This window comes from Ambystoma mexicanum, chromosome 9 (genome assembly GCF_040938575.1).
Source record: "Ambystoma mexicanum isolate Mex_15411 chromosome 9, UKY_AmexF1_1, whole genome shotgun sequence".
NCBI classification, from domain to species: Eukaryota; Metazoa; Chordata; class Amphibia; order Caudata; family Ambystomatidae; genus Ambystoma; species Ambystoma mexicanum.
Genome location: NC_090931.1, coordinates 1,424,952,005 through 1,424,975,696, shown reverse-complemented (window position 1 = coordinate 1,424,975,696; position 23,692 = coordinate 1,424,952,005). Strand labels below are relative to the sequence as shown.

Genomic DNA, 23,692 nt, shown 5'->3' with positions numbered 1-23,692 from the left:
TGAAAATTAGCAAATGTGAGCGCCATACAGCAAAATTGAACCTTAGCACCAGGACAGGCAGGTATCCATCGAAAATATCGCTGGGGAAATGGCCAATAGGTGGCGACATTTCCCTAAAAATGCACCCTCCAGACAATCAAACACTTTCCCCAAATATTCTAGGATTGGAGGTAATAATATACAATTATACCCCTCCTAGAATATTTGTGGAAAGAAATTTAGGGGTCAGGAAAAAAGAGTCGCCTACCAGTGACTTTTTCACTGCGACATTACCACATGGAACCGGCATTCAGGGTTACTCGTAGGTAGGAAACATTGAGTGGTGCCCATACAATACTGAACCATATGCAGTGAAGGCCAAAACTCAGAAGGCCGTGGGTTAAGGAAATGCTCTTTTGTGATTGCTTTTTATTGATCAAATTGATAGATCTGCTCAATTTGTGCCAGAAAAGCTTCCAAAACAGTTAATACGGAAGGAATCCATTGAGAAGAAAATTCCTGTTCATAAACTTTACATGTCTTAGTTGTTGGGAGGGTTTGGGTCTACTTGGTTGAAAATATTTGACCTATTCACATTTGACCGAATTGCTTTGGCTTGAAACTGCGGGGGGGTCCACCCATCCCTCTCTATACCCTTTGCCCACACCATATATGTATTTAATTAAATTTGACCGAATTTCGACCCAAAAACCGATCAAAAATATTGGGTCAAAAGTAAAAGGTCAAATCTTTTTCAACCAAGTATGCTTCTATCGTTGGGAAGAATGCCTTAGTCTCTTAGTTAAAGGCCACTGTTGCCATCTCAAATGCAGACAGGCTGGCTTCCTGGGCTCAACTAGCGGTGGTTGTGTTCAAACGATTAAGCTCAGCTCTCGGGAGGGCAAGGGCATAGGCAAACATGTATGGTAACACACCATTCATTTAAATAAGGGAATTGCAACAGTGAGCCATCCATAACAACATACGTTATATCTTTTAAAATGTAGGGAAGAGTGTAGCTGCTCCTACAAGAACGCAATTGGAGTTTCAACATGTTCGACTTTGAATAGAAGATGACAGGTCTCATTGCATTCAAGCATTCTGGTGACCATCCAATCAGCTGCGGCCCACAGAATGTAATGTCTCCACGCTTCTTTTATCAGGTATGGGTACAGGTTTGAGTACCAGAGACCATTCAAAAAGTGGGCGCTACTAGTTCTGGCAACTGTGACCTCCGGTCTCCAAGGCAGACAATAGACTTCATTGGTGAACCTTAGAACTGCTGTCCGGCCATTGCTCTCTATACAGGATTATACATGAAGCTCTTAGTAGGAGCATCCCTGGAGTACAGTAGGCGGCACCAGTCATTCCCAGAGTACAGCAGGCAGCACCACACATCACTGGAGTACAGCAGGTGGCACCACATGTCTATCTAGTACAGCAGGCCGTACCACACATCCCTGGAATACAGCAGGCAGCACCACACATCCTTGGGGTACAGCAGGCAGCACCACACATCCCTGGAGTACTGCAGGCAGCACCACACATCCCTGGGGTACAGCAGACAGCACCGCACATCCCTGGAGTACTGCAGGCAGCACCACACATCCCTGGGGTACAGCAGGCAGCACCACACATCCCTGGGGTACAGCAGACAGCACTGCACATCCCTGTAGTACTGCAGGCAGCACCACACATCCCTGGGGTACAGCAGGTGGCATTACATGTCCATCTAGTACAGCAGGCCGTACCACACATCCCTGGAATACAGCAGGCAGCACCGCACATCCCTGGGGTACAGCAGACAGCACCGCACATCCCTGGAGTACTGCATGCAGCACCACACATCCCTGGGGTACAGCAGGCAGCACCACACATCCCTGGAGTACAACAGGCAGCACCACATATTCCTAGAGTACTGCAGGCAGCACCACACATCCCTGGAATACGGCAGGCAGCACCACACATCCCTGGGGTACAGCAGGCAGCACCACACATCACTGGAGTACTGCAGGCAGCACCACACATCCCTGGGGTACAGCAGACAGCACCACACATCCCTGGAGTACTTCAGGCAGCACCACACATCTCTGGGGTACAGCAGGCAGCACCACACATCCCTGGGGTACAGCAGACAGCACCGCACATCCCTGGAGTACTGCAGGCAGCACCACACATCCCTGGGGCACAGCAGGTGGCACCACATGTCTATCTAGTACAGCAGGCCGTACCACACATCCCTGGAATACAGCAGGCAGCACCACACATCCTTGGGGTACAGCAGGCAGCACCACACATCCCTGGAGTACTGCAGGCAGCACCACACATCCCTGGGGTACAGCAGACAGCACCGCACATCCCTGGAGTACTGCAGGCAGCACCACACATCCCTGGGGTACAGCAGGCAGCACCACACATCCCTGGGGTACAGCAGACAGCACTGCACATCCCTGGAGTACTGCAGGCAGCACCACACATCCCTGGGGTACAGCAGGTGGCATTACATGTCCATCTAGTACAGCAGGCCGTACCACACATCCCTGGAATACAGCAGGCAGCACCGCACATCCCTGGGGTACAGCAGACAGCACCGCACATCCCTGGAGTACTGCATGCAGCACCACACATCCCTGGGGTACAGCAGGCAGCACCACACATCCCTGGAGTACAACAGGCAGCACCACATATTCCTAGAGTACTGCAGGCAGCACCACACATCCCTGGAATATGGCAGGCAGCACCACACATCCCTGGGGTACAGCAGGCAGCACCACACATCACTGGAGTACTGCAGGCAGCACCACACATCCCTGGGGTACAGCAGACAGCACCACACATCCCTGGAGTACTTCAGGCAGCACCACACATCTCTGGGGTACAGCAGGCAGCACCACACATCCCTGGGGTACAGCAGACAGCACCGCACATCCCTGGAGTACTGCAGGCAGCACCACACATCCCTGGGGCACAGCAGGTGGCACCACATGTCCATCTAGTAAAGCAGGCCATACCACAAATCCCTGGAATACAGCAGGCAGCACCACACATCCCTGGGGTACAGCAGGCAGCACCGCACATCCCTGGAGTACTGCAGGCAGCACCACACATCCCTGGGGTACAGCAGGCAGCACCACATATCCCTGGAGTACAACAGGCAGCGCCACACATTCCTAGAGTACTGCAGGCAGCACCACACAACCCTGGAATACGGCAGGCAGCACCACACATCCCTGGGGTACGGCAGACAGCACTGCACATCCCTGGACTATAGCAGGCAGCACCACACATCCCTGGAGTATAGAAGGCAGCACCACACACCCCTTGAGTACAGCAGGCAGCACCACACATCCATAAAGTACAGCAGGTGGTACCACACATCCATCAAGTGCAGCATGCAGCACCACACATTCCTGGAGTACAGCAGGCAGCATCACACATCTCTGAAGTACAGCAGGCGGTACTACGCATCCCTAGAGTACTGCAGGCAGTACCACACATCCCTGCAGTACAGCAGACAGCACACATCCCTAGAGTACAGCAGGCAGCACCACACATCCCTGGAGTACAACAGCAGGCAACACTGCACATCCCTGGACTACATCAGGCAGCACAGCACATCCCTGGAGTACAACAGGCAGCACCACACACCCCTTGAGTACAACAGGCAGTACCACGCATCCATGAAGTACAGCAGGCAGTACCACACATCCCTGGAGTACAACAGCAGGCAACACTGCACATCCCTGGACTACATCAGGCAGCACCACACATCTCTGGGGTACAGCAGACAGCACCGCACATCCCTGGAGTACTGCAGGCAGCACCACACATCCCTGGGGTACAGCAGGCAGCACCACACATCCCTGGAGTACAACAGGCAGCACCACACATCCCTGGGGTATGGCAGACAGCACTGCACATCCCTGGACTATAGCAGGCAGCACCTCACATCCCTGGAGTATAGCAGGCAGCACCACACAACCCTTGAGTACAGCAGGCGGCACCACACATCCATGAAGTACAGCAGGTGGTACCACACATCCGTCGAGTGCAGCATGCAGCACCACACATTCCTGGAGTACAGCAGGCAGCATCACACATCTCTGAAGTACAGCAGGCGGTACTACGCATCCCTAGAGTACTGCAGGCAGTACCACACATCCCTGCAGTACAGCAGACAGCACACATCCCTAGAGTACAGCAGGCAGCACCACACATCCCTGGAGTACAACAGCAGGCAACACTGCACATCCCTTGACTACATCAGGCAGCACAGCACATCCCTGGAGTACAACAGACAGCACCACACACCCCTTGAGTACAACAGGCAGTACCACGCATCCATGAAGTACAGCAGGCAGTATCACACATCCCTGGAGTACAGCAGGTAGCACCACACATCCCCGGAGTACAGCAGATGCTACCACTCATCCCTGGAGTACAGCAGGCAGCATCGCTCACCCCTGGAGTACAACAGCAAGCACCACACATTCCTAGAGTACTGCAGGGAGCACCACAAATCCCGGGAGTACTGCGGGCAGTACCACACATCCCTGGAGTGCTGCAGGCAGCACCACACATCCCTGGAGTACAGCAGGTGCCGCCACACATCACTAGAGTACAGCAGGCGGTACCACACATCCGTCGAGTGCAGCATGCTGCACCACACATCCGTCGAGTGCAGCATGCTGCACCACACATCCGTCGAGCGCAGCATGCTGCACCACACATCCGTCGAGTGCAGCATGCTGCACCACACATCTCTGAAGTACAGCAGGCGGTACTACGCATCCCTAGAGTACTGCAGGCAGTACCACACATCCCTGCAGTACAGCAGAGAGCACACATTCCTAGAGTACAGCAGGCAGCACCACACATCCCTGGAGTACAACAGCAGGCAACATTGCACATCCCTGGACTACATCAGGCAGCACAGCACATCCCTGGAGTACAACAGGCAGCACCACACACCCCTTGAGTACAACAGGTAGTACCACGCATCCATGAAGTACAGCAGGCAGTATCACACATCCCTGGAGTACAGCAGGTAGCACCACACATCCCTGGAGTACAGCAGATGCTACCACTCATCCCTGGAGTACAGCAGGCAGCATCGCTCACCCCTGGAGTACAACAGCAAAGACCACACATTCCTAGAGTACTGCAGGCAGCACCACACATCCCTGGAGTGCTGCAGGCAGCACCACACATCCCTGGAGTGCTGCAGGCAGCACCACACATCCCTGGAGTACAGCAGGTGCCATCACACATCACTAGAGTACAGCAGGCGGTACCACACATCCCTCGAGTGCAGCATGCAGCACCACACATTCCTGGAGTACAGCATGCAGCACCACACATTCCTGAAGTACAGCAGGTGCTACCACTCATTCCTGGAATACAGCAGGCAGCACCACACATCCCTGGAGTACAGCAGGCGCCACCACACATCCCTAGAGTAAAGCAGGCAGCACCACACATCCCTGGAGTACAGCAGGCACCACCACACATCCCTAGAGTACAGCAGGCAGCACCACACATCCCAAGAGTACTGCAGGTAGCACCACACATCCCTGCAGAATCCAAATTGCAGAATCATAAACGGGTTTTCAACAAGCAGGGGAGCCGCAGAGCCAGCCGTGCGACGGGGCAGGAGGTAGGGACTCATGCTACAAATCCCATGCACTTTATGCCCCCGGTCCATGGGGTGCTTAGGGTCCCTCAAGGTGCACACATGCTGTGTTAACTGAAACCTCTGTTGTTTAAATGTTCACGTGAGCAGAACTTCCAGCTACCGGCGCTATATAAGATGAAATACATACATACATCCATACAGACTAGGGAACAACAAAGAGGCGACACCAAAGCGCGTTTAATCAAGTGTGTCTCCCACCTCATGCCTTGGCCCACTTTATTTCGTCTCACTTTGCCAAGACGTCTCCAAAACGCAGCTGTCCCCCCTTTTTCCCATTCACCCCCACGGGATCCAGAGGAAGCAGAACCTCCTACTACTCACGCTTAAAGACCACCGGATGTTCAGCGCATTGGGAAAGAGGCCCTCCCCTTCGGCTTTGGAAACATGTTTGGGTATCTAGAGAACACTTCATCATTGGCCATATATGCCACTGTGTCCATCAAAACCATCGCGCGCCTTCCATTTTATCCGCAGCCGAGTGGGATTACCACTTCAATGCCGCTGCGTGCCTTCATGCGCCAGACAGCACCTCCCACATTCTCGGCAGTCTATGGCTCTCCAAATCTTTTGGGGGAAGCCCAAATAACATCGTCTGGGGATCCCCACGATCTCTTTAATCCAACTAAGAACTTCCGCCCAATATCTTTGGATAACTGGAACGTTCCACCACATGTTTAGGAATGTCCCCACTTGACCACAACCCCTCGCACACTTGGGAGACACCCATGGAAACATCTTTGAAAGCTCTAGATGCCAACTGTGAAGAATGCTTAGATTATACTTCACAGCGTGCGTAGGGTGTTTACCAGAAAATATCATAATGATAATAATAATTTAGCATTTATATAGCGCTACGAAACCTCAGGTATCTGAGTGCTGCTTATTATTACCCACGATGTGTGGTGCTCATTTATTGTCCTCAGAAGGATGAAAGGCTGAGTTTGGCCCTGCCGGGATTCGAACCTGCACAGGCTCTGCACTGTGTCAAAGCAAGCGCTCTACTCGCTGTGCAGTCGGGCCGGCTACATAGCGTATGTTTCATCTCATATTTCCTTCAGAGGTTCTCTTGTCAGGGTCCTCTCCTAGAAACCCTTACATTTGGCGTTGTCCTCCAATCCACTCATCAAAAGTGCCTTGTGCATCTTTTCAGGGGGCCACACTCTGTGTCCTAATTACTGCCATTTCAACCATGTATAAGAATGCCTGCAGCATACTCTCGGGAGGATAGCTCAGGGGCAACACGCTCACCTTGGAAACAAGGCGACGAGGAGCAACACAGTTTTGAATTCCCGATCTCGCACTTTGAAACCACTTGTTGCTATTAAGCGTGTTATAAATAAACAATTGTTATTACCTGTTATGAATAAGTTCAATATAAGCATCTAACTCATTTGGTGGGTAGCCATAAGAAATTAGGGGAGGTTGCTCCCAATCTTATTAGATTTCCTAATTGGAAATTTGGGAAGGCAATTTGGTGTTTCCGTTTTGCCCACCAGAGAAATTGGATATTTGTGGAAACTTCCAGAGTGCAAGAGCAATCTGTGCCGCCATTGTGATAGAGAGGTCGAAACATTATAACATCTGGCCATCTCGTACAAGATCTTAGCAAATCTTCGTAGGATTTGTTTTGAAAATTGCTTTGCTGATCGTTTCATTTTCCTGAGCGAATACCTTGGGGATAGCGTGAAGAATTCTCCTTCACTCATCTTCAGAAAGGCGTTACTTCAAATCTTAATGAGGATAAAGTTAATATAAAGATGATGACATTTTAAGAAATTCCAGACGATTCTTTGTCCTATAAAGTGCATTTTTGATGTTTTAATGGGATTGCGTTTTAATGTTATTTTGAAAATGTTATTTAAAATTGTATTGTTAGATAAAATGTGTACGGTTTCTTTCAAACCATGTGCCCTGGCCTGGCTGACCTCTTTCCTCTCTGATCGACCCTCCTAGGTCCAACTTGGGTGCTTCCTTTCATCCATCTCACTCTCTACTTGTGGTGTTCCCCAGGGGTCTAACTTCTTACCCTTGCTGTTCAACCAATACCTGGCACCCCTTGCCCACCGCATTGCCGCTCTCTGCTCCAACTTTCAGTGCTATGCGGATGACACTCAGCTCGTTTTCAGGCTTCTTTCCACCACCTCTTCTCCCTCCCTCATCTCTGATTGTCTGGCTGCCATCCAGGAGTGGTGTGCCGCCAATGATCTCTGCCTTAATGCCAGTAAGATGGAGATTTTCCTCATCAGCACACCTGCACCCTCCTTTCCTGTCACTTTCTGGCTGGCCTCCCTTGACCCTCTTCCTGCTTCCACCTGTGAGGCTAAGAACCTCAGGGTCATCTTCGGCTCCACCCTCTCCTTCTCTCCCCAGAGAACAACCTCTTTCTAAATCATCCTGCTTCTACTCTCCGTCCTCTGTAACTCATCCAGAACAGGACTGCGGGACTTGTCCTTGGCCTCAAGCCCTGGGATCGTATCTCTCCAGCCCCGAAATCTATACATTGGCTCCCGGTGGCTGCAAGGGTAAAATTCAAGACCCTCTGCATTGTCCACAAGGTTTTCTGGGGCATGGGTCCAAAATACCTTCAACTCTCCCTGGACTTGGGTCTGTATCTGTAACCCTGCAGTCCCCCTACCTGCACTTATCAGACACCCCTTGTCTGCGCCTTATACCTCGCACTTGCCACCTTGCTGGCTGCACTACCTGTTGTTGCTGTTTCTATCCCTTGCTCAGCACTTTCCCCCTTCCCTCTCCCTTGCACTTTCCCCCTTCCCTCTCCCTTGCACTTGCGTGTTCTCAATGTCCCTGGGCCTAGTAAGATCGTTGCTTTGTCCTCCCTTGTTCCCCTCCCTTGCCTCATCGCGCTTGAAACACGTGTGTATCAGCGCAATACAAATAAAATATCATATCATATCTGATCTATTGAATGAAACTGAAGCTGTTTCGACCTATCGCGTTGCAGCGGTATACTTTTTAAAAGGGTCATGCGCTGCTGAATGGAGTTCCTGCGGGTGGACACATTTCTGTGGTCAGGCTATTCCAGAAATCAAGGCGAAACACACTCCTTGACCCATAGGTTCAGTTTTAAGACACCTTAATCTTGTTTTAATATAATGTGGACCTTCCTTAGTAACATCTTCATGCTTTTGTCTTGGACTTCCTTTCAGAGGGTTTCAGATGTCGGTACTCTGACATTGACAGCAACCACTTAACAGCCCAAGGAGCTTGTTCTCTCATTACCGGATGGGCCAAACCTTTATCAATAATGCATTCTACCTTCAATGAGACTCCAAACTTAAGTATAGTTACCATGACGGTGGTCTTTAGACCCTGCCGGGCTTTTCAATTATGTATAGTTGTTCAGGAAACCTTTCTTCCCTGTTCAACCCTCTGTTTTTGCAGGATGGCTTAAGTAGCTGCCTTTGGCAGCAGTTTCTGTTTCATGCTTTGGAGCTCATTCGGCCACTGGTGTGATCGCGCCCACCACCAACATGGGTGCCTGGAGGGCTACTGTCTTACTACTTTTCTCAGTATAATATGTTAGAACTTTTGAGCATGGTTCAAAAACAGGTCAAATGTGCAGTAATAAAGGTTCTGGCAACCAAACACTTAAAAGTATGCATTAATTATGCAAAACAGAAAGAGAAACTCTGGACAAGCTCCCATGTAAGATGAGAAGCAATCCAGGGCCAGTACATGAATGCAACCAATGGCATTCTACATTGCCTGTTCAAAAGTCAATTTTCTGGAGAAAGCAATGCAAAGATTGAAATAAGCTGAAGCATATTCAAGCCAGAAAATAAAATATGCATTAACCAAATGATGTAAAATGTAACAGATTTTGGGTTGGTAAGTCCCACCCGGAAGAGAGCAAAAACAATATCTTGGTCCCATGAGAGGTTATGAGCAAGGCACCCAGTAAAAGGAAACCAGACTGCTTAGTCTGACGTCTTCACGCTTTTTCATGTGACGATGGCCAAATTTCTGCAAGCTGTGGCGCTCTCCTGTTCCATCGTGGCTGGTTTATTGCATGCACCCTCCTCCCATCTTCGGCCAGCACTTATATAGCATTACCGCTCAGTAGACGGAATGGACGTGTGTCGCATCTTTTCTGCTCCTCCACTTGTTACCCGTTCCTTAGAAGTGGTTCCCTGCTCTCTGCAATGGGAACTCTTATTGAGGCGATATGCCACGAGACGGCAGGTCCAACCGGTGGGTAGCGGCCTGCCAACCAAGTCAAGGGCCATAGCAAAACAAGGGTCCCTTAATGAGGCTGGCGGACCGTTATCCTCAGGGTGGGCCCAGCCACAAAGGGGCATATCGCCATTAGCACCCGTGTAGCATGCTACGTGGGTGCAAATGTTTTTTAAATGGAAAGTTTTTTCTTTCCTGTGAACGAGACGCCACAGAGAGAAAATACTGTACCAACAAGGCCGCATGGAATAGGAAGGCGGGGCTCCGTATGGAGCCCCTCTTCCATTTCCATGCTGGCCAGAGCAGGGGCAGGAGCAGCAGCAGCTTCAGCGGTGGGACTCGCCACTGCAGCTAACAGGTAAGTGAAATTGGGGGGAGGGATTCAAAACAACAAGCGCGGTCGGTGGGGTGAAGATGGTGGGTGGGGGAGCTGGCGTCAGGTGGCATAGAACGAAGGCTTTCACTGGTAGTGTCAGCCCGTGTTCCTAGCCATCTGATTGGCTGGCTCCCTCACCCAGGGTGCTAATGGACTCTAGTACCTTTCCTTTTTGTATGAATTTCTTTTACATGATTGACCCTTTTCACTCTGCATCTTGCTCTACCCTCTGTGTGGTCTGGAGCCGGCAGAGAGGCTTCAGGAAAAAAGGCGGCCAGTGTTTAGATGAGAGTGGAAGAGGCAAAAGCAGAGTGGTAAATCCTGACACTGCCTCTCTTCTAAGCACCTGAAGATGATGGGCCTCATTCCAAGTCCGGCATTAACCGCGCCGGAAAAAATGGCAGGTCGCCGCCGGACTTGGAATGAATTACAGGCACCGGAATTGCCAGAATTACCGGGGCATTACAGCTCCAGTGGTCCGATAATTCCAGAGCCGGCATTCCGTTACTCCCCATGGGGAATGCGGAATGTGGGCCGTGGAAACACCAGCACCATGCGGTAATGGTGCCAGTGTTTCCACGTCCGTCTGCGGCTGGTGGCGTTACGCCAGCCAAGTCAGACCTGGCGGGTGTAACACCACCGGCCGCAGAACTCCTAGTTAGCCGGTCCGGGAATGGCACCGTTAAATCTGGACCGGCTAACTTGTAATGAGGCCCAATGTTTCTTTATGTTACCCTTCATAAATATGTCAATAGTATAATATCACTGCTGTATTGTGCCGTGAAACAAAAGGAAGACAGAAAACTCCAAAGCCGGGGTCTTCAAACTTTGGATCTCCAGATGAGTTGGACTACAACTCCCATTAGCCGTAGCAAGCATAGCTAATGGTGAGGAGCCCTGGGAGCAGCAGTCTAAAACATCCCCAGAGCCACAGGTTGCAGACAAATGGCCCAGGCTAACGTTAATAAGGACCAAGATTACAGCCAAATCGAGGTATGGTATGTTCAACGAGGAACTGGGTTGAATCAAAATAATAACACTCAAATCTGTCTAAAACACCAATCAGAAGGCAGAACAGTGGACTATAAAAGGGGGTAAGAAATAGAAAATACATAGGGCCCGGAAGAAAGTGCAGGGGCAATGCAGCAGACTCTACATGGAACAACACAATGCTGTGCAACATGGGTTCATTTTCCAGTGGGGACCTTATGATATGATTGGTTATTCATAACGCACTTAACACCAAGAGGTTTCTAAGCGCGGACCCGGGGATCGAACCTGTGGTGCTCGGTGTCGTCTAACTTCCAAGGCTAGCACGTTTCCCCAGAGCTTTCCTCCCTTAGAAGTTGGAGAAGTCTGGCTTTATGTGCAATATAAAGGACTAATGATAATAAAAGGCACCAATTTTTGTTTCCTGAGTCTGTAAAAACTCTGTGTGTGTGGGTCAATGACCACACAACACCCACACGCTGTGTGTCCCTCCTCACTTGTCATCCTCCGCCTAGATATACTCAAAATAAATAGTTTTGGTTATATGTGGCACTGTAGTGCCACCTAATAGCCAAAATCAAAAATAGGTGAAGAGAAGTTAAGAGGCCTGAATACCTGATGACGTAGAGTGAAGCACAAGTGGGAACACTGACGTGCAACATCACAGACCAACATCAACAATGTGCATTAAGTGCGGATACAGATAATATGCACGATGGGTATCATGAGGTGCATTGCAGTGCTCCACCTGAGTGCAATGCAGGATAGGAGTGGGTGTTCCGGGGTGAGGGGGCGGGGTTTGGCTCTCCTGCTAGCTGTCAGAGGGCCTCATTACGAGTCGGGAGGGAGCCTTACCGTTGCATTTACAGCTCTGCCCAATCTCGAGTCCAGCCTGTTTACCACCAGCTCAGAGCTGGGGGTACACACGCCGGAAAAATACAAAATTTTGGTGCAATTACCGCTGGTGGTATAACCGGGCAGTAATTGTGGCAAAAATTCCACATTGGGTGAAATGGACCCAATGGGGAATGGGGAGTAACATTTAGCACCTAAACAGCAATCCGGCGGTAATACCAGCGGATGGGTGGGCACTAACATAAATAAAATTGTGCAGTATCCCAGTCAGGATACCGCCCAACTCGTGATAAGGCCCAGAGTCTGTTTCTTGCACAGAGCTTTAAGGGCAGCTAGAAGGGTTGTGTTCTTTTTCCCTGAGGGAGGGAGTTTTAGAGCTGGGGCATGAGGAGGTGGAAGGAGCGAAACAGGTTATAGTGATCGAAGTGAGTGGGAACGGTTGGGAGTGGTGTTCCATTTCGTTTATTGTTTTCTGTTTACCATTCCTCTGCTTTTCACTACCATATTCACCATTCTATACAGAGGATTTGTACGTTCATGTCCTTGTGTAAGTGTATAGTTGTAATAGGAGCCTTAGTTACTAGTCACTTAGACTACTGGAATGCCCCGGCTGCCACACTTGTCACATGTTGCACTATGCTTCCACCTACCACAGTTCCACTACTTTTTTCGGTACACTTCTACCACTAAAGCAGGAGGCATCGTAGGTGCAGAGGAACAGTTAAATTAGGTTGGTCTTGATATCGCAGTGTGCAAGGATGAGTAAAGAGAGAGTCAGGGTTTGCTAGCTGGGACATGGGGGCACTCCATAAACAGTCTTGGAAACCTGGGGGAGGAGTTAGAAGAGGGATCTGCGTTGCATGTCAGACCAGTCTACGTGGGTGCATGACAGGGTGTAGGAAAGGAGCGTGGGTCGTGAAGCGGAGAATGTTTTCAAGTGGGAGAAATAAGTTGAGAGGAAGACCCAGGAGGGGGCTTCAACCGTAGTGGAGACAACTGAGGACCAGAGTGGAGACTAAGGTTTTACTAGTGTGGTCAGTGAAACGGCAACAAATTTCACCAATATTGGCTAGTTATAGCCAGGCTGCTGAAGCAGTGGAGGTAATGATTTTCTGGAATTTCAGGTCACTGTCAAAGAAACGCCCTACGCAAAGTGGCGAGCTTTAGGAGCAGGTGTGATAAGATCAGGGGGCAAAGACAGTTGCTGTGTATAAAACGTCAGCCCGATCTTTCCTCTGATTCTCAGCAGCTATGACACGGTTCAGACAGCGAGCACTTTTAGGCAGAGTCTAGGTCTGCGGAATGCTACGCCAGCATCCTAATCTCCCTTTGGCAGCCATCTGACCTCTGGCGATCTCCAGGCTTCGCCATTCCCCCACTGCAATAGCTATGACAGAAGCAGTTAAGCCTTCACCAAGGTCCATGTTTCCCCAGAAGTGCAAACTTTATTTATGTATTTGTTTGTTTATTTATTTATTTATTGGGTATTTATAATGCGCCTATACAGCAATAGTGTAACACGGTCCTACTAGGCCTTGTGAAATTCGGATGGTGCAAGTGCAGTAACAGGAAGTGCAGGGCAAAGGGGAGGAGGGGGAGTGCAAGGGGAGCCCAGGTGGCCAAGTGCCAGGGGAATGCACAGAGTGCAGCGGAGAGAAGGTCAACGTGCTAAGTCTGAAGGAACGGGCTAGAAGGGCTCAATAGGGGTGCAGAGCCAGCCAGGCTAGTGCAGGTGGGGAGGCTGCCAGAGGAGACCAAGTACTGGGGTAGACTGGTCGAGGCTGTGACCCCTCCAAATGTCCTGCTTGCTGTCCACCCTCCGTGGAGGCTCGCGCCAGCCTCACTGACAGCTTGAACGCCGGCTCTCTTCAGGCTCGGTCACCTGCTCACAATTCACGGAGGACTGCGGGGTCCATCTAAGACATGAATGCAAGACCCGCCAGGCCTCCACTAGCACTGCTGATCCCCCATCACTCTATCTCCTCCCACTTCTGAGCCACGGCTCTGCGCCCTGGTTAGAGGGTCGATTGCCCGGTGGGCCAGCCAGACGATATGGAGCAGTGTTCAGGAGCTGGCATCGTGACCGCCACTAGGCTGTGTTGCACCTGCACCCATTTTAACTTTTTTCACATTTGCCCTCATTCTTGGAGGTGAAATTCTTCTTCAAATGACTATTGTACTAATAGCATAGAAATGGGTGCAGACAGCACCGACTTGAACAAGCATAGCTAATGAACGGGCAAAGTGGAGTGGGGACGAGAAATAACATGGTCATGGAGAAACATGAAGGAGGAGAGGGAGAAGAAATAACACAGTCATGGAGAAACATAGCAAAGAGGAGGGTTCAGGAGAAACAACATAGCCACGGGCAAACATGGCAAAGAGGAGGATGAAAAATGACAGGACCATGCAAAAACATAGCAAAGAGGGGGAGGTGAAAAAGCACGGTCCGTGAGGAGGAAACATAAAAGAGTGAGGGTAGAAAGAGCATTGCCACAAAGAAAGAGGAGAAATATAGCAAAGAGGAGGAGGAGAAATAACACAGCCATGGAGAAACATATCACGATAATGGGCAGAGAAAACACTTACATGAATCACCCTATTAAAGGACGGGAGCTGATACAGCACTGGCCATGGCGACTGACTCATGGTTACTCATTATGTGGTCCTGCAGAAGATTTGGACTTCCCTTATCAGCATAGTCAATGGCAAAGGATCATGGGAGTTGTAACATCTGGAGGGCCACATAATGAGTCACCATGGATGGAGAAGCCTGGCAGAGAGAGTGGAAACAGACAGCGCTTTCATGGAGACACATAGTCCAGGAATTGGAAGAGTCTGCACAGACGGGCAAACATTTACAAACGGAGGGGAATAGACACCCCTGCATACTGAAAACCTTAGAAAACAAAGAGTAAGGGACACCACAGATAGGGAGAGTGTTAGAAAGAAGGCACTGCACTGAGAAAAAGGACAAAAGCCACTGATAGAAAGAATATTTAAAAAGAAAGTTTGAGGGACAGAACAAAATAGAAGACAGCGACTCACCCAGCCTGTCAACGGCGCTGTACATCTGCGTCTGGACTGCAGGGCCGATTAGACTTTAGAATGTGGGAGACAAGCAGAGATAACGTCAGTTCGTGTTCCAAGGTCACCAGCCAGGATGAAGAAAGAGAGCACACAACAAATGAGCTTCCAGGTGCTTCAAGACAACCATATCAAAATCAAACTTTGCCAAATTAAACATGCTGTGTATCTGGACAACAGGGCCTGTACTTCCCCGGAAGCCTCCATAAAGTGATCTCAAGTCAGGGCTGTGATTGGGCTCACCCCGACTTGCCCTAGATGCACCAATACCCTCAGGCAGCCGTTTCGCTGCTGCATGGTTAAAGGGCTGCCTGCCCGGTCAGCTGTTCTGATTAGAAATAAACACGAGTCAGGGGCACCAAAAAGTATGAAAACAGTGACTCCAACTCTCCTTTTGTTTGTTAATCAGAGGTGCAGAGCCATCGGGCAGCCCTTTAACCACACAGCTATTTTGAGTAAAAGGGCTGCTGAGGGGATTGGCACATCACATGAAGAAACAAATGGAGAGGCTGGGTGCACTGATATCACGCTTTTTTGGGGCCCTCAATTCTCCTTTTATTCCTTAATCATGGCTCTGACTCCCCACCGGCAGCCTAGCCTGTGATTGAGAAACAAAAGGAGAAGCAGGGTGCATCAAAAGGAATCATAACAGTGCGCCCCACCTTTCCTGCTTGGCTACCACTGCCTGCTCAAGTTGGGAGCCTATCAATTGCTAGGAGAAAGAAACCGGTGTCCACTGGCTGTGGAACACTTATGTCCCCTGCACACCTAGTGTGTTTGTGAATGCTAACAATAGTTGTGATGTATTTATATCATCAAGTTTAGGAAATAAGTTCAATCGTAGTGTTTTTATACAAAGGAATGTTATTATGAAGATAGACATAACATCAAATGTAGCACATGTATCTTTGAATCACATTACAATGAATTCATCAATATTCATCAAGTCCATATATTTTACATAGACATATTACTGCTATACATGTTTCGGGACTACCGTCCCTTCTTCAGGAACACAAGTTCCACTGTGTTTCTTTAATCAACCTTTACTGTGATCTATATTTCAAAAACTGGGCAGGTTTAAGCCTACCAGTCTACCGTTGCGGTGTAATAGGGGTTACCGAGTGACTTCGCAGTGTACCGCACTTATAACTCGGGTCCTCCCGCGGCTGGGCCGGGACCTGAGTTACAAGTCACTAGGAAACCCTTAACTATTACACTGCGGCAGTAGGCTCCACGAAGGAAAGCTCCGATAGCGACACCTGCATCACATGTATGATTAAGTAGGCTGAGCAGTCTATTAATAGCCCCTCGTCCTTTGTCTCAGAGAACCAGATCGACATCCAGCAGCCACGATCTTTGTCACTGAGCCCTAGAGGAAGTCGTCTCTACAGTTCAATTCCTGCACCTTTGGGAACTAAGGTACAAGAATGCAGCATCATGCCTTAGCATTTTTTAGCTATTAGAATCACTGAATCTGCGCAACTCTTTTTTGCCTAAGTATCATGATCCATAGGAAGCAGGAAGAATAAGATCACACAAAGCTTCATCCCGAGACACCTATAGGAAGGTAAGAGGACCGACTGATCCCTTGATCTGAGATATTTAATAGCCAACATTTCTTAAGAAACCCTCTTCCGACCCCTCTTGCCTGGCTAACTACCGCCCAATTTCCATCATTCCCTTCCTGGGCAAGCTCCTGGAGAAACTTGGCATCTCCCAGCTTAATCTCCACACTGAATGTGTTGGTTGCCTCCATGACCATCAGTCTGGCTTCTGAGCCGCCAGAAGCACGGAAACTGCTCTCCTGAACATCTGTGAAGACCTGCTCTCCAACCTTGACTCCAATACCCCGTGCATTCTCATCTTGCTTGATCTCTCTTCTGCCTTTGACACTGTCAACCATGCCATCCTGCTCAACTGTCTCCTTGATAACCTGGGTATCACCGGTCAGGCTCAGGCGCTGACAGCAGGTGTGCAGGGGACGCAAGTGTTCCACAGCCAGTGGACACCGGTTTCTTTCTCCTTGTGAATCTACAGGCCAGTGCCAGGGTTGCTAATCTCTCCCCTGTTCCATTTTATGCCTGTAAAATTACATTCACTTAATTCCCCCAAATTTTGGAGTGCACCTATACGCTGATTCTTTTTTACAGCCAATCAATTGCTAGCCACCCTACAATCCCAACCCCACCCACCTGTGCATAGGCCATGGCCCCTAGCTGCAGACCCCTCTCCCCCTTCCTCCTTCCTACCACTTAAATCACTGAGCAGGGCTTTCATCATAGACCATGGCACAGGTGAGCATGCATGTATAGGGTGATTTGGGGGAAATTAAATGCATGAATAGATCAACATGAGTCAATAGATTAACTGGTGATTGTGGTGTATTTCATGGTGATCTTGACAGAGAGGTTCCTAATTTGCCTGTTTTATATGTTATCAGGATCAGAGAGATTGTTAGTAAATTAGTAGGTCTTCTTGAAGTCCAGGAAGACCGGGGCTCCTACAAGATGCTAATGGCTTTATTTAACTAATCAAAAAGTGGCAATCAAATGGCCAGCATTGAAATTTGTTGGTTCCCAGAACATGGACTATTGTGAAAGCTGGTAGGCTTAAACCGGCCCAGGTCTACGCCTGAACATTTATTATATATGTGATTTATAACACACTAGTACCATCTTTTGATAAGAAAACAATATGATCAATCCTCTACCGAGAGCAGGCTCAAGCTAAACTATGTTGTTCTATGGGCTTTAACCCACTATAAAGGACCTTGCCTCCTTTGTGATATGATTCTCCCTTTGTATCATTATCATATTATTCTCTTAATCAGGGGTCTGCATCCTTTGGCTCTGTAGATGTTTTGCACTACAACTCCCATCAGCCCTAGCCAGCATAGTTATTGGTGGGTGATCATGCTGTTGTACAAAACCTCTGGGGAGTTACTATAGAGCAACCCACGGATATTGCTTGGATTCTGATGATTAGAACAGTCCGAACGCTACGGCAATATTTACTGTGTCCTCTACTTCACTGTACAGAAGTGACCATGTGACATTATGTGGATACCTTGAGACTTTTCAAGAGTTTGTAACCAGTGGAATGAACTTTCAAATGCAAAGTAAGATCATTCTGATAATTGGGGGCCATTACAAGTTTGCCGGTATCCCGCTGGTAATTTTGGAGGCGATACTGGAAAACTGACCTATCGTTTTCACCGCCTGATATCACGGAATTTCCAGGACATTACAAATGGCAGAAAGGGCGGTAAATCCCCCCGTCCATGGAGTGCCACAGGACTGGCACCAGTAATACCGGTGCCGGAAATATCGGCTGTTTTTTGCTGGTGAGGGCCTGAGGTAAACTTGCGGTTTGCCAGTTCGGGAAAAGTGCCGTTCACGGAATTACCACCACTTTTACCAGCATTTTTACCAGACTGGCAAACGTATAATGACACCCATCACTATTGTCTCATTTAAAGCAATAATTTCTCTTTGCCAACCGTAAATATAAAGCTTATAAGAAAACGCCCTTGAGTGCTAATGGATTGGCAGGAAAAACATGTATTTTCTATTGAAAATGTAATGTAATAACCAATATTTGGTACTACAATATAGTTAAATTAAAGAAAATAAAATTGTCGTAACAATATTATAGATGGTGGAACTAAATAGGATTAACACAAAACTTCAGTGTAAGAGTAATATGGATTTCTATTTTTAAATCAAACACAATCATTTTGTATTTAAAGATTGGGATTTGTAGCAGAAAAGAATGGGCGGGAAGAATGGAACGGTTCTACTACACCGAGAAAGTTAGGCATACATTTGCCCATTTCTATTGCTGACGGAATTCCCTGTAGGAAATCCGGAAGAATAAAACTAAATGTGCCCCTCTCCCTTTACAGCAGGCCCCCCAAGACCCACCTACTGCCCCTTCAACAGGATATGGTAGATGCCCCTGTGGCCCTTTCAGATGTTGGGGGCCGCTGAAGCCTTTTAATGCTTAATGCCGGAGACCAGTTTCTAAGCGCGGGATCAGGATTCAAACCTGTGTTGCTCTGCGTTGTCTTGCTTCCAAGACAAACGTGTTGCCCTGGAGCTATCCTCCCGGCCCAACAGTGGGAGGCAGCAGAGGAGCCTTCTGGTACAGATCCAAGGGGTACATGGCATGGGACACCCTTTTGTGGGATATATTCAAGTGGCAGCAGGGGCTCCTCTCGCTTTGGTATATATACGTAGAAGGAGGGGTGAGGGCAAAGGCATTAGGTTCCAGATGCGTGTGAGCAGGGGTGCTTAATCTGAATGAATGGTGAGTTGTAACAATGATATGGCTCACACCTGTTGTGGACAGGAAGGCTATTATTATAGAAACTGTAGGTCCTTCCACTGGGAAACGGACTTACCGGGTCTCCTCCCCTTCCAGCAGTTTCCGGTAGGTGGCAATCTCGATGTCCAAGGCAAGCTTGGTGTTCATCAGGTCCTGGTACTCCCGCACTTTGCCCGCCATGTCCTGCTTGGCTCTCTTAAGAGCCTCCTCCAGCTCCTGGATGTTGTCCTTGGTATTCCGCATCGCCTGCTCGCCTTTATCTTCGGCCATCCCAATGGCGTTCTCCAGGTTAGTTCGCTAGGATTGGATAAAAGGGGGCATTAGTGAACAAGGACAAGTTACTGCTGGTTGGTTACAGTAAGGAATATGGCATTTGTTTGGCCCTATGAACATGAACAGTTACATGGGGATCAAAATCCACAAATGTGGGAATTATGATCTACCAACAGGTTAATGCCAATGGTTACCTCCTCAACGTAAAGGCTCAAGACCCTTGATTTTAAACAACGCTTCTCTGCCCTTTTGTAATTACTCAATTATTATTTTTATTCATCTGAGGAAGGGGACTTTGATGGTTCTCATATCTTTGGTTTCGTGGAATGAAAAAAGAAAAACTGAATCACGACTTTGCAAATAAAGTCAGTAGATGAGATCGACCCCTCAGCCTCAGTTCAGGAACACCAGTCAGAAGAGTGCCAGAGACCTACATCTCAACCCACAGGTTGGTCTGCCTGCAGAACAATATATGGAATTGTACGTGGGTGACTATCATCATTGGGGAACTATTCCACAAAGGGAATCTGATAGACTACAACTGCGAAACTTGAATAGTCTATGATTTCACTCTGTACCGCTTGGTGCAATATATCTCCATGGCGATAGTCACCCATGTACAGTTTTATGTTACATATGGGTGTCTTTCAACCATTTCAGCCTCTTGGGAAAAAATAGGGTCCTTTCCTCAAAGGGGCCATCATTTCCTGTTTTGCTAGGCGGCTTGAGTGGGTAATGCGGGCGGGCTGGATGCAGGGTCTGGACTGTGTTGTAATCCGTGTGGAGAACTCTCACAAGAGTTTGTTGTGGTGCAAGTTCAGTGTGCAGGGGTGTAATATCACTGCCGCGAAATATGACCTTCATATTTCACTGCGGTGACATCAAAGCAGGGAGTTATGACTTTTAGAGTTATCCACAGTCGCTAAATGAGTTCAAAGGAACCCATATACAACAATGCTTGAATCCATTCTGGGATTACTGGCAGAGTCTGACATCTTTGATTGCAGATAGGATTGTTGGGAAGTCGGTTTTCACGCTCCTCATTGAGACAAATTCAAGAGCAACCACAATGAGATCAATGGGTTATGTAGCTGGTCCTGAATCAATCCGACATGACCCAGTGGGCGCAAATTCAATGGGCAGGATCTGCTAGAGGCATGAATACTTTATACCCATCCAGACTACCATACCATGCACAGTGCCTGATTACCTAGAATCCGCGGATTGCTGTAAAGCCAGAACAACTGTTCTTATTCTAGCTGCGGGGCAATGGGTGAAGTCCTTATGGTGGTGAGGGAGAATCATGGAGACAGTTGGTATTTCAGGACATATAAAGGTGCATAGAATGGTAAGTGTCAGGAAGATTTTCCACAACCCTCTGGTGAAGGTTGTAAAAGCAGCTAAACTAAAGGTAAGGCAGGGATTTCACACAGGAGAAGGACCAGACTCTCTGCAGTGGTAGCAATGGCTGATCAGTCAGGATAAACTCTAGGTAGGAGGGAGTCTGGCAGTGAAGTACAGTTAATCCCTATGACTACCCTGATAGAATACGGATTAGTTCAGGGTAGTCAAAAGAATCGCAGTGGAATTAACTGTAGTCGATTTTGCCACAATGCTGTTTGTACTTCTGCAAAACAACCCTAAATTTACCCCTAAATCAAACCCCCAGCAAACCACCCTACTTACCCTTTCACTGGCCCCCAAAGCCGCTTCTCTATACCCCTGCGGCATCAGTTTTGTCCCTCTAACGTGGTCGGATCTGACACCGCAGCGTCCCTTTTTCTTTATTTTGCTCTTTTTTTTTGGGTCTCCTGCTTCCATTGTCAAGGAAGCGGGGTACACCCCCGCCACCCCTGCTCCTCATATTCGGTATTTTGGGTTACAGTTAAATGGCACTGCCCAAATTAGGTCATATGATCTATACGACCGTTTTTATTCAATCAATTTGGGTAATTCGACAGAATACAGCGCACTGGTATACAGAAAATGTACACCTTAGTAAAAAATCACACACAGAGTACCTACAAGTTCAAAAACGTACTACAACACGTATTTGATCTTATTATAGTTAAAATAGTTGCAATGCATGGATCCTACCCACTACTCAGCTAAATATGTTGCTGACTACCTAGTAATAGGCACATTACATATAAGGCTATGGGGTGGGAAGAAAAGAGGACCCTAGGCAATAATAAACATACATTTACAAAGGCATGACCAGGACCAAAAATGCCACACATAGACATCCACAATTATGTATCTCTCCTCTAGTGCATAGCAGCATTAATGTTACACATTTACACTGTGCATTGCATATATCACCTTGGGGGATGAAAAGGGACTAACACTTTACCAAACAACCCCAGAGGGCCAGCAAACGTTAAGACACAATTAGGCTTGCAGTACCAGAGCATGCGGTCTCATTACACGACTAGAAAGGGCATACAAGGATAACTAACAGTTACATACAGTAACAACACATATCCCTGGGCAGGCCTGCAATGCTATGGTTTTACAAGTACGCATACAACCATGAGTAGAAGCTAAAATTCCAATCTCTTCACCTAGAACTTCAGGGACGCAGAGAGAACCCAGGGAAAAATGTCAATGTGCAGGTAAGTCCCTTCAAAATCAATTTACGGGCGCATTCCAAGTGAGTCAAAGGTTCCCCCTGGGACATAATGGGGCAAGGTCTGTGGGCACAGCCACAGTTAAGGCAAAAAGTCTGGAAAGCCTGAGTTCTACCTCACATGTGTTGGAAAGGTAGCAACCAACCTCAGAGGGTTCCAGAGGAGACCATCTCAAAATGTTTACATTCCAGCTTCAAGACCCAGAAGCACTGGGAAGAAATTAAGCAAACCACGATTGGGGAACAGTGGTAAAAGGGGGTTGCAGAAATCCACAATAATGGATACAGGAGTCACCTGGGAGTGCATTTGAAAAATACCTTCAACAAGATGTACCTGCGGTGCCAGTTTAGGAAGGCCTGGCACAGGAAAGGGGAAAGAACCTGCTTCATTTGCAGGGCGACTTACAGGATCCGGTACCCAGGGACTTGCACCCCAGACCAGCAACAAACGTGGTGATCAAGACAAAGACTGAATGGCCCGCCCACGAGGGTGCCCCATCAGCCAGGAGTGAAATCAGTGGAGTAGAAGGCCCCAGCCAGGATGGTGGAGGAACCCAACAAAGTGAATCTGTACAACTTGGAGGCCAAACCGGGGCAGTGAAGAAAGCAGTGAACAGTCCAACGATGGGGGCCAACGGTGTGTGTGACCCAAGAAGGCCCAGACAAACACAAAAGATGGTGTAATGCTGTCTCACCACACTGAACAATGACATGGGCCGACTACCTCACGGTGCTGCAACCTGGAGGACAAAACAGAAAGACGGCAGAAGAATTCCCCAGAAACAGCCCCAGTGCAGAACGGTTTCATCCGAAAAGACCAAGTTTAATTGACCTACCCAACCAAATGTTCTAAAAAAGGTACCACCGAAAGTCCTACCCTCCAAATGTTCGACTTACTTCTTTAAAAAATAAAAAGGGGTGTGGGGGCTGCAGGGGTGTACCCCGCAGCCACCCCCACCCCCAACAAAACAAAAAAGGGCTGCAGCGATGTCTCCCGCAGCTGTCCCAAAACCCTGAAAAATAATTATAAATAAATACATTTTAAAAAAAGGAAAGGACCCTGCGGCGCCAGTTCACGATCATGGAAGTGAAAGGGAACAGGTGTCACATGGACCAGAAAGTCGGGGCAAGGTAAGTAGGGGGTGTGGGTGGGATGTGGGGGTGTGTTGGGGGTGTTGGCAGGAGTTTGGCCAAGTCAGAAATGTTCAGGGGAGAGGTTATTTCGAATAAAGTATCTTCGGTCTTTTCTCCCTCGAACATTTTTAACTCGGTCTTTCAACCCCAA

The 23,692-nt window shown here is 48.5% G+C and overlaps 1 protein-coding gene across 1 annotated transcript in view; it reads right to left on the bottom strand.

Annotated features, from left to right (window-relative positions):
* Positions 1 to 23,692, bottom strand: part of LOC138489167 (keratin, type II cytoskeletal 8-like) — an 82,610-nt gene that overhangs the window by 8,648 nt on the left and 50,270 nt on the right. Inside the window, exons 7-8 of the mRNA XM_069616825.1 lie at positions 19,582 to 19,802; positions 15,138 to 15,190 (exon numbers count right to left, since the gene is read on the bottom strand). Of these exons, the coding sequence (XP_069472926.1) occupies positions 15,138 to 15,190; positions 19,582 to 19,802 (274 nt within the window). The remainder of the gene's footprint in view (positions 1 to 15,137; positions 15,191 to 19,581; positions 19,803 to 23,692) is intronic.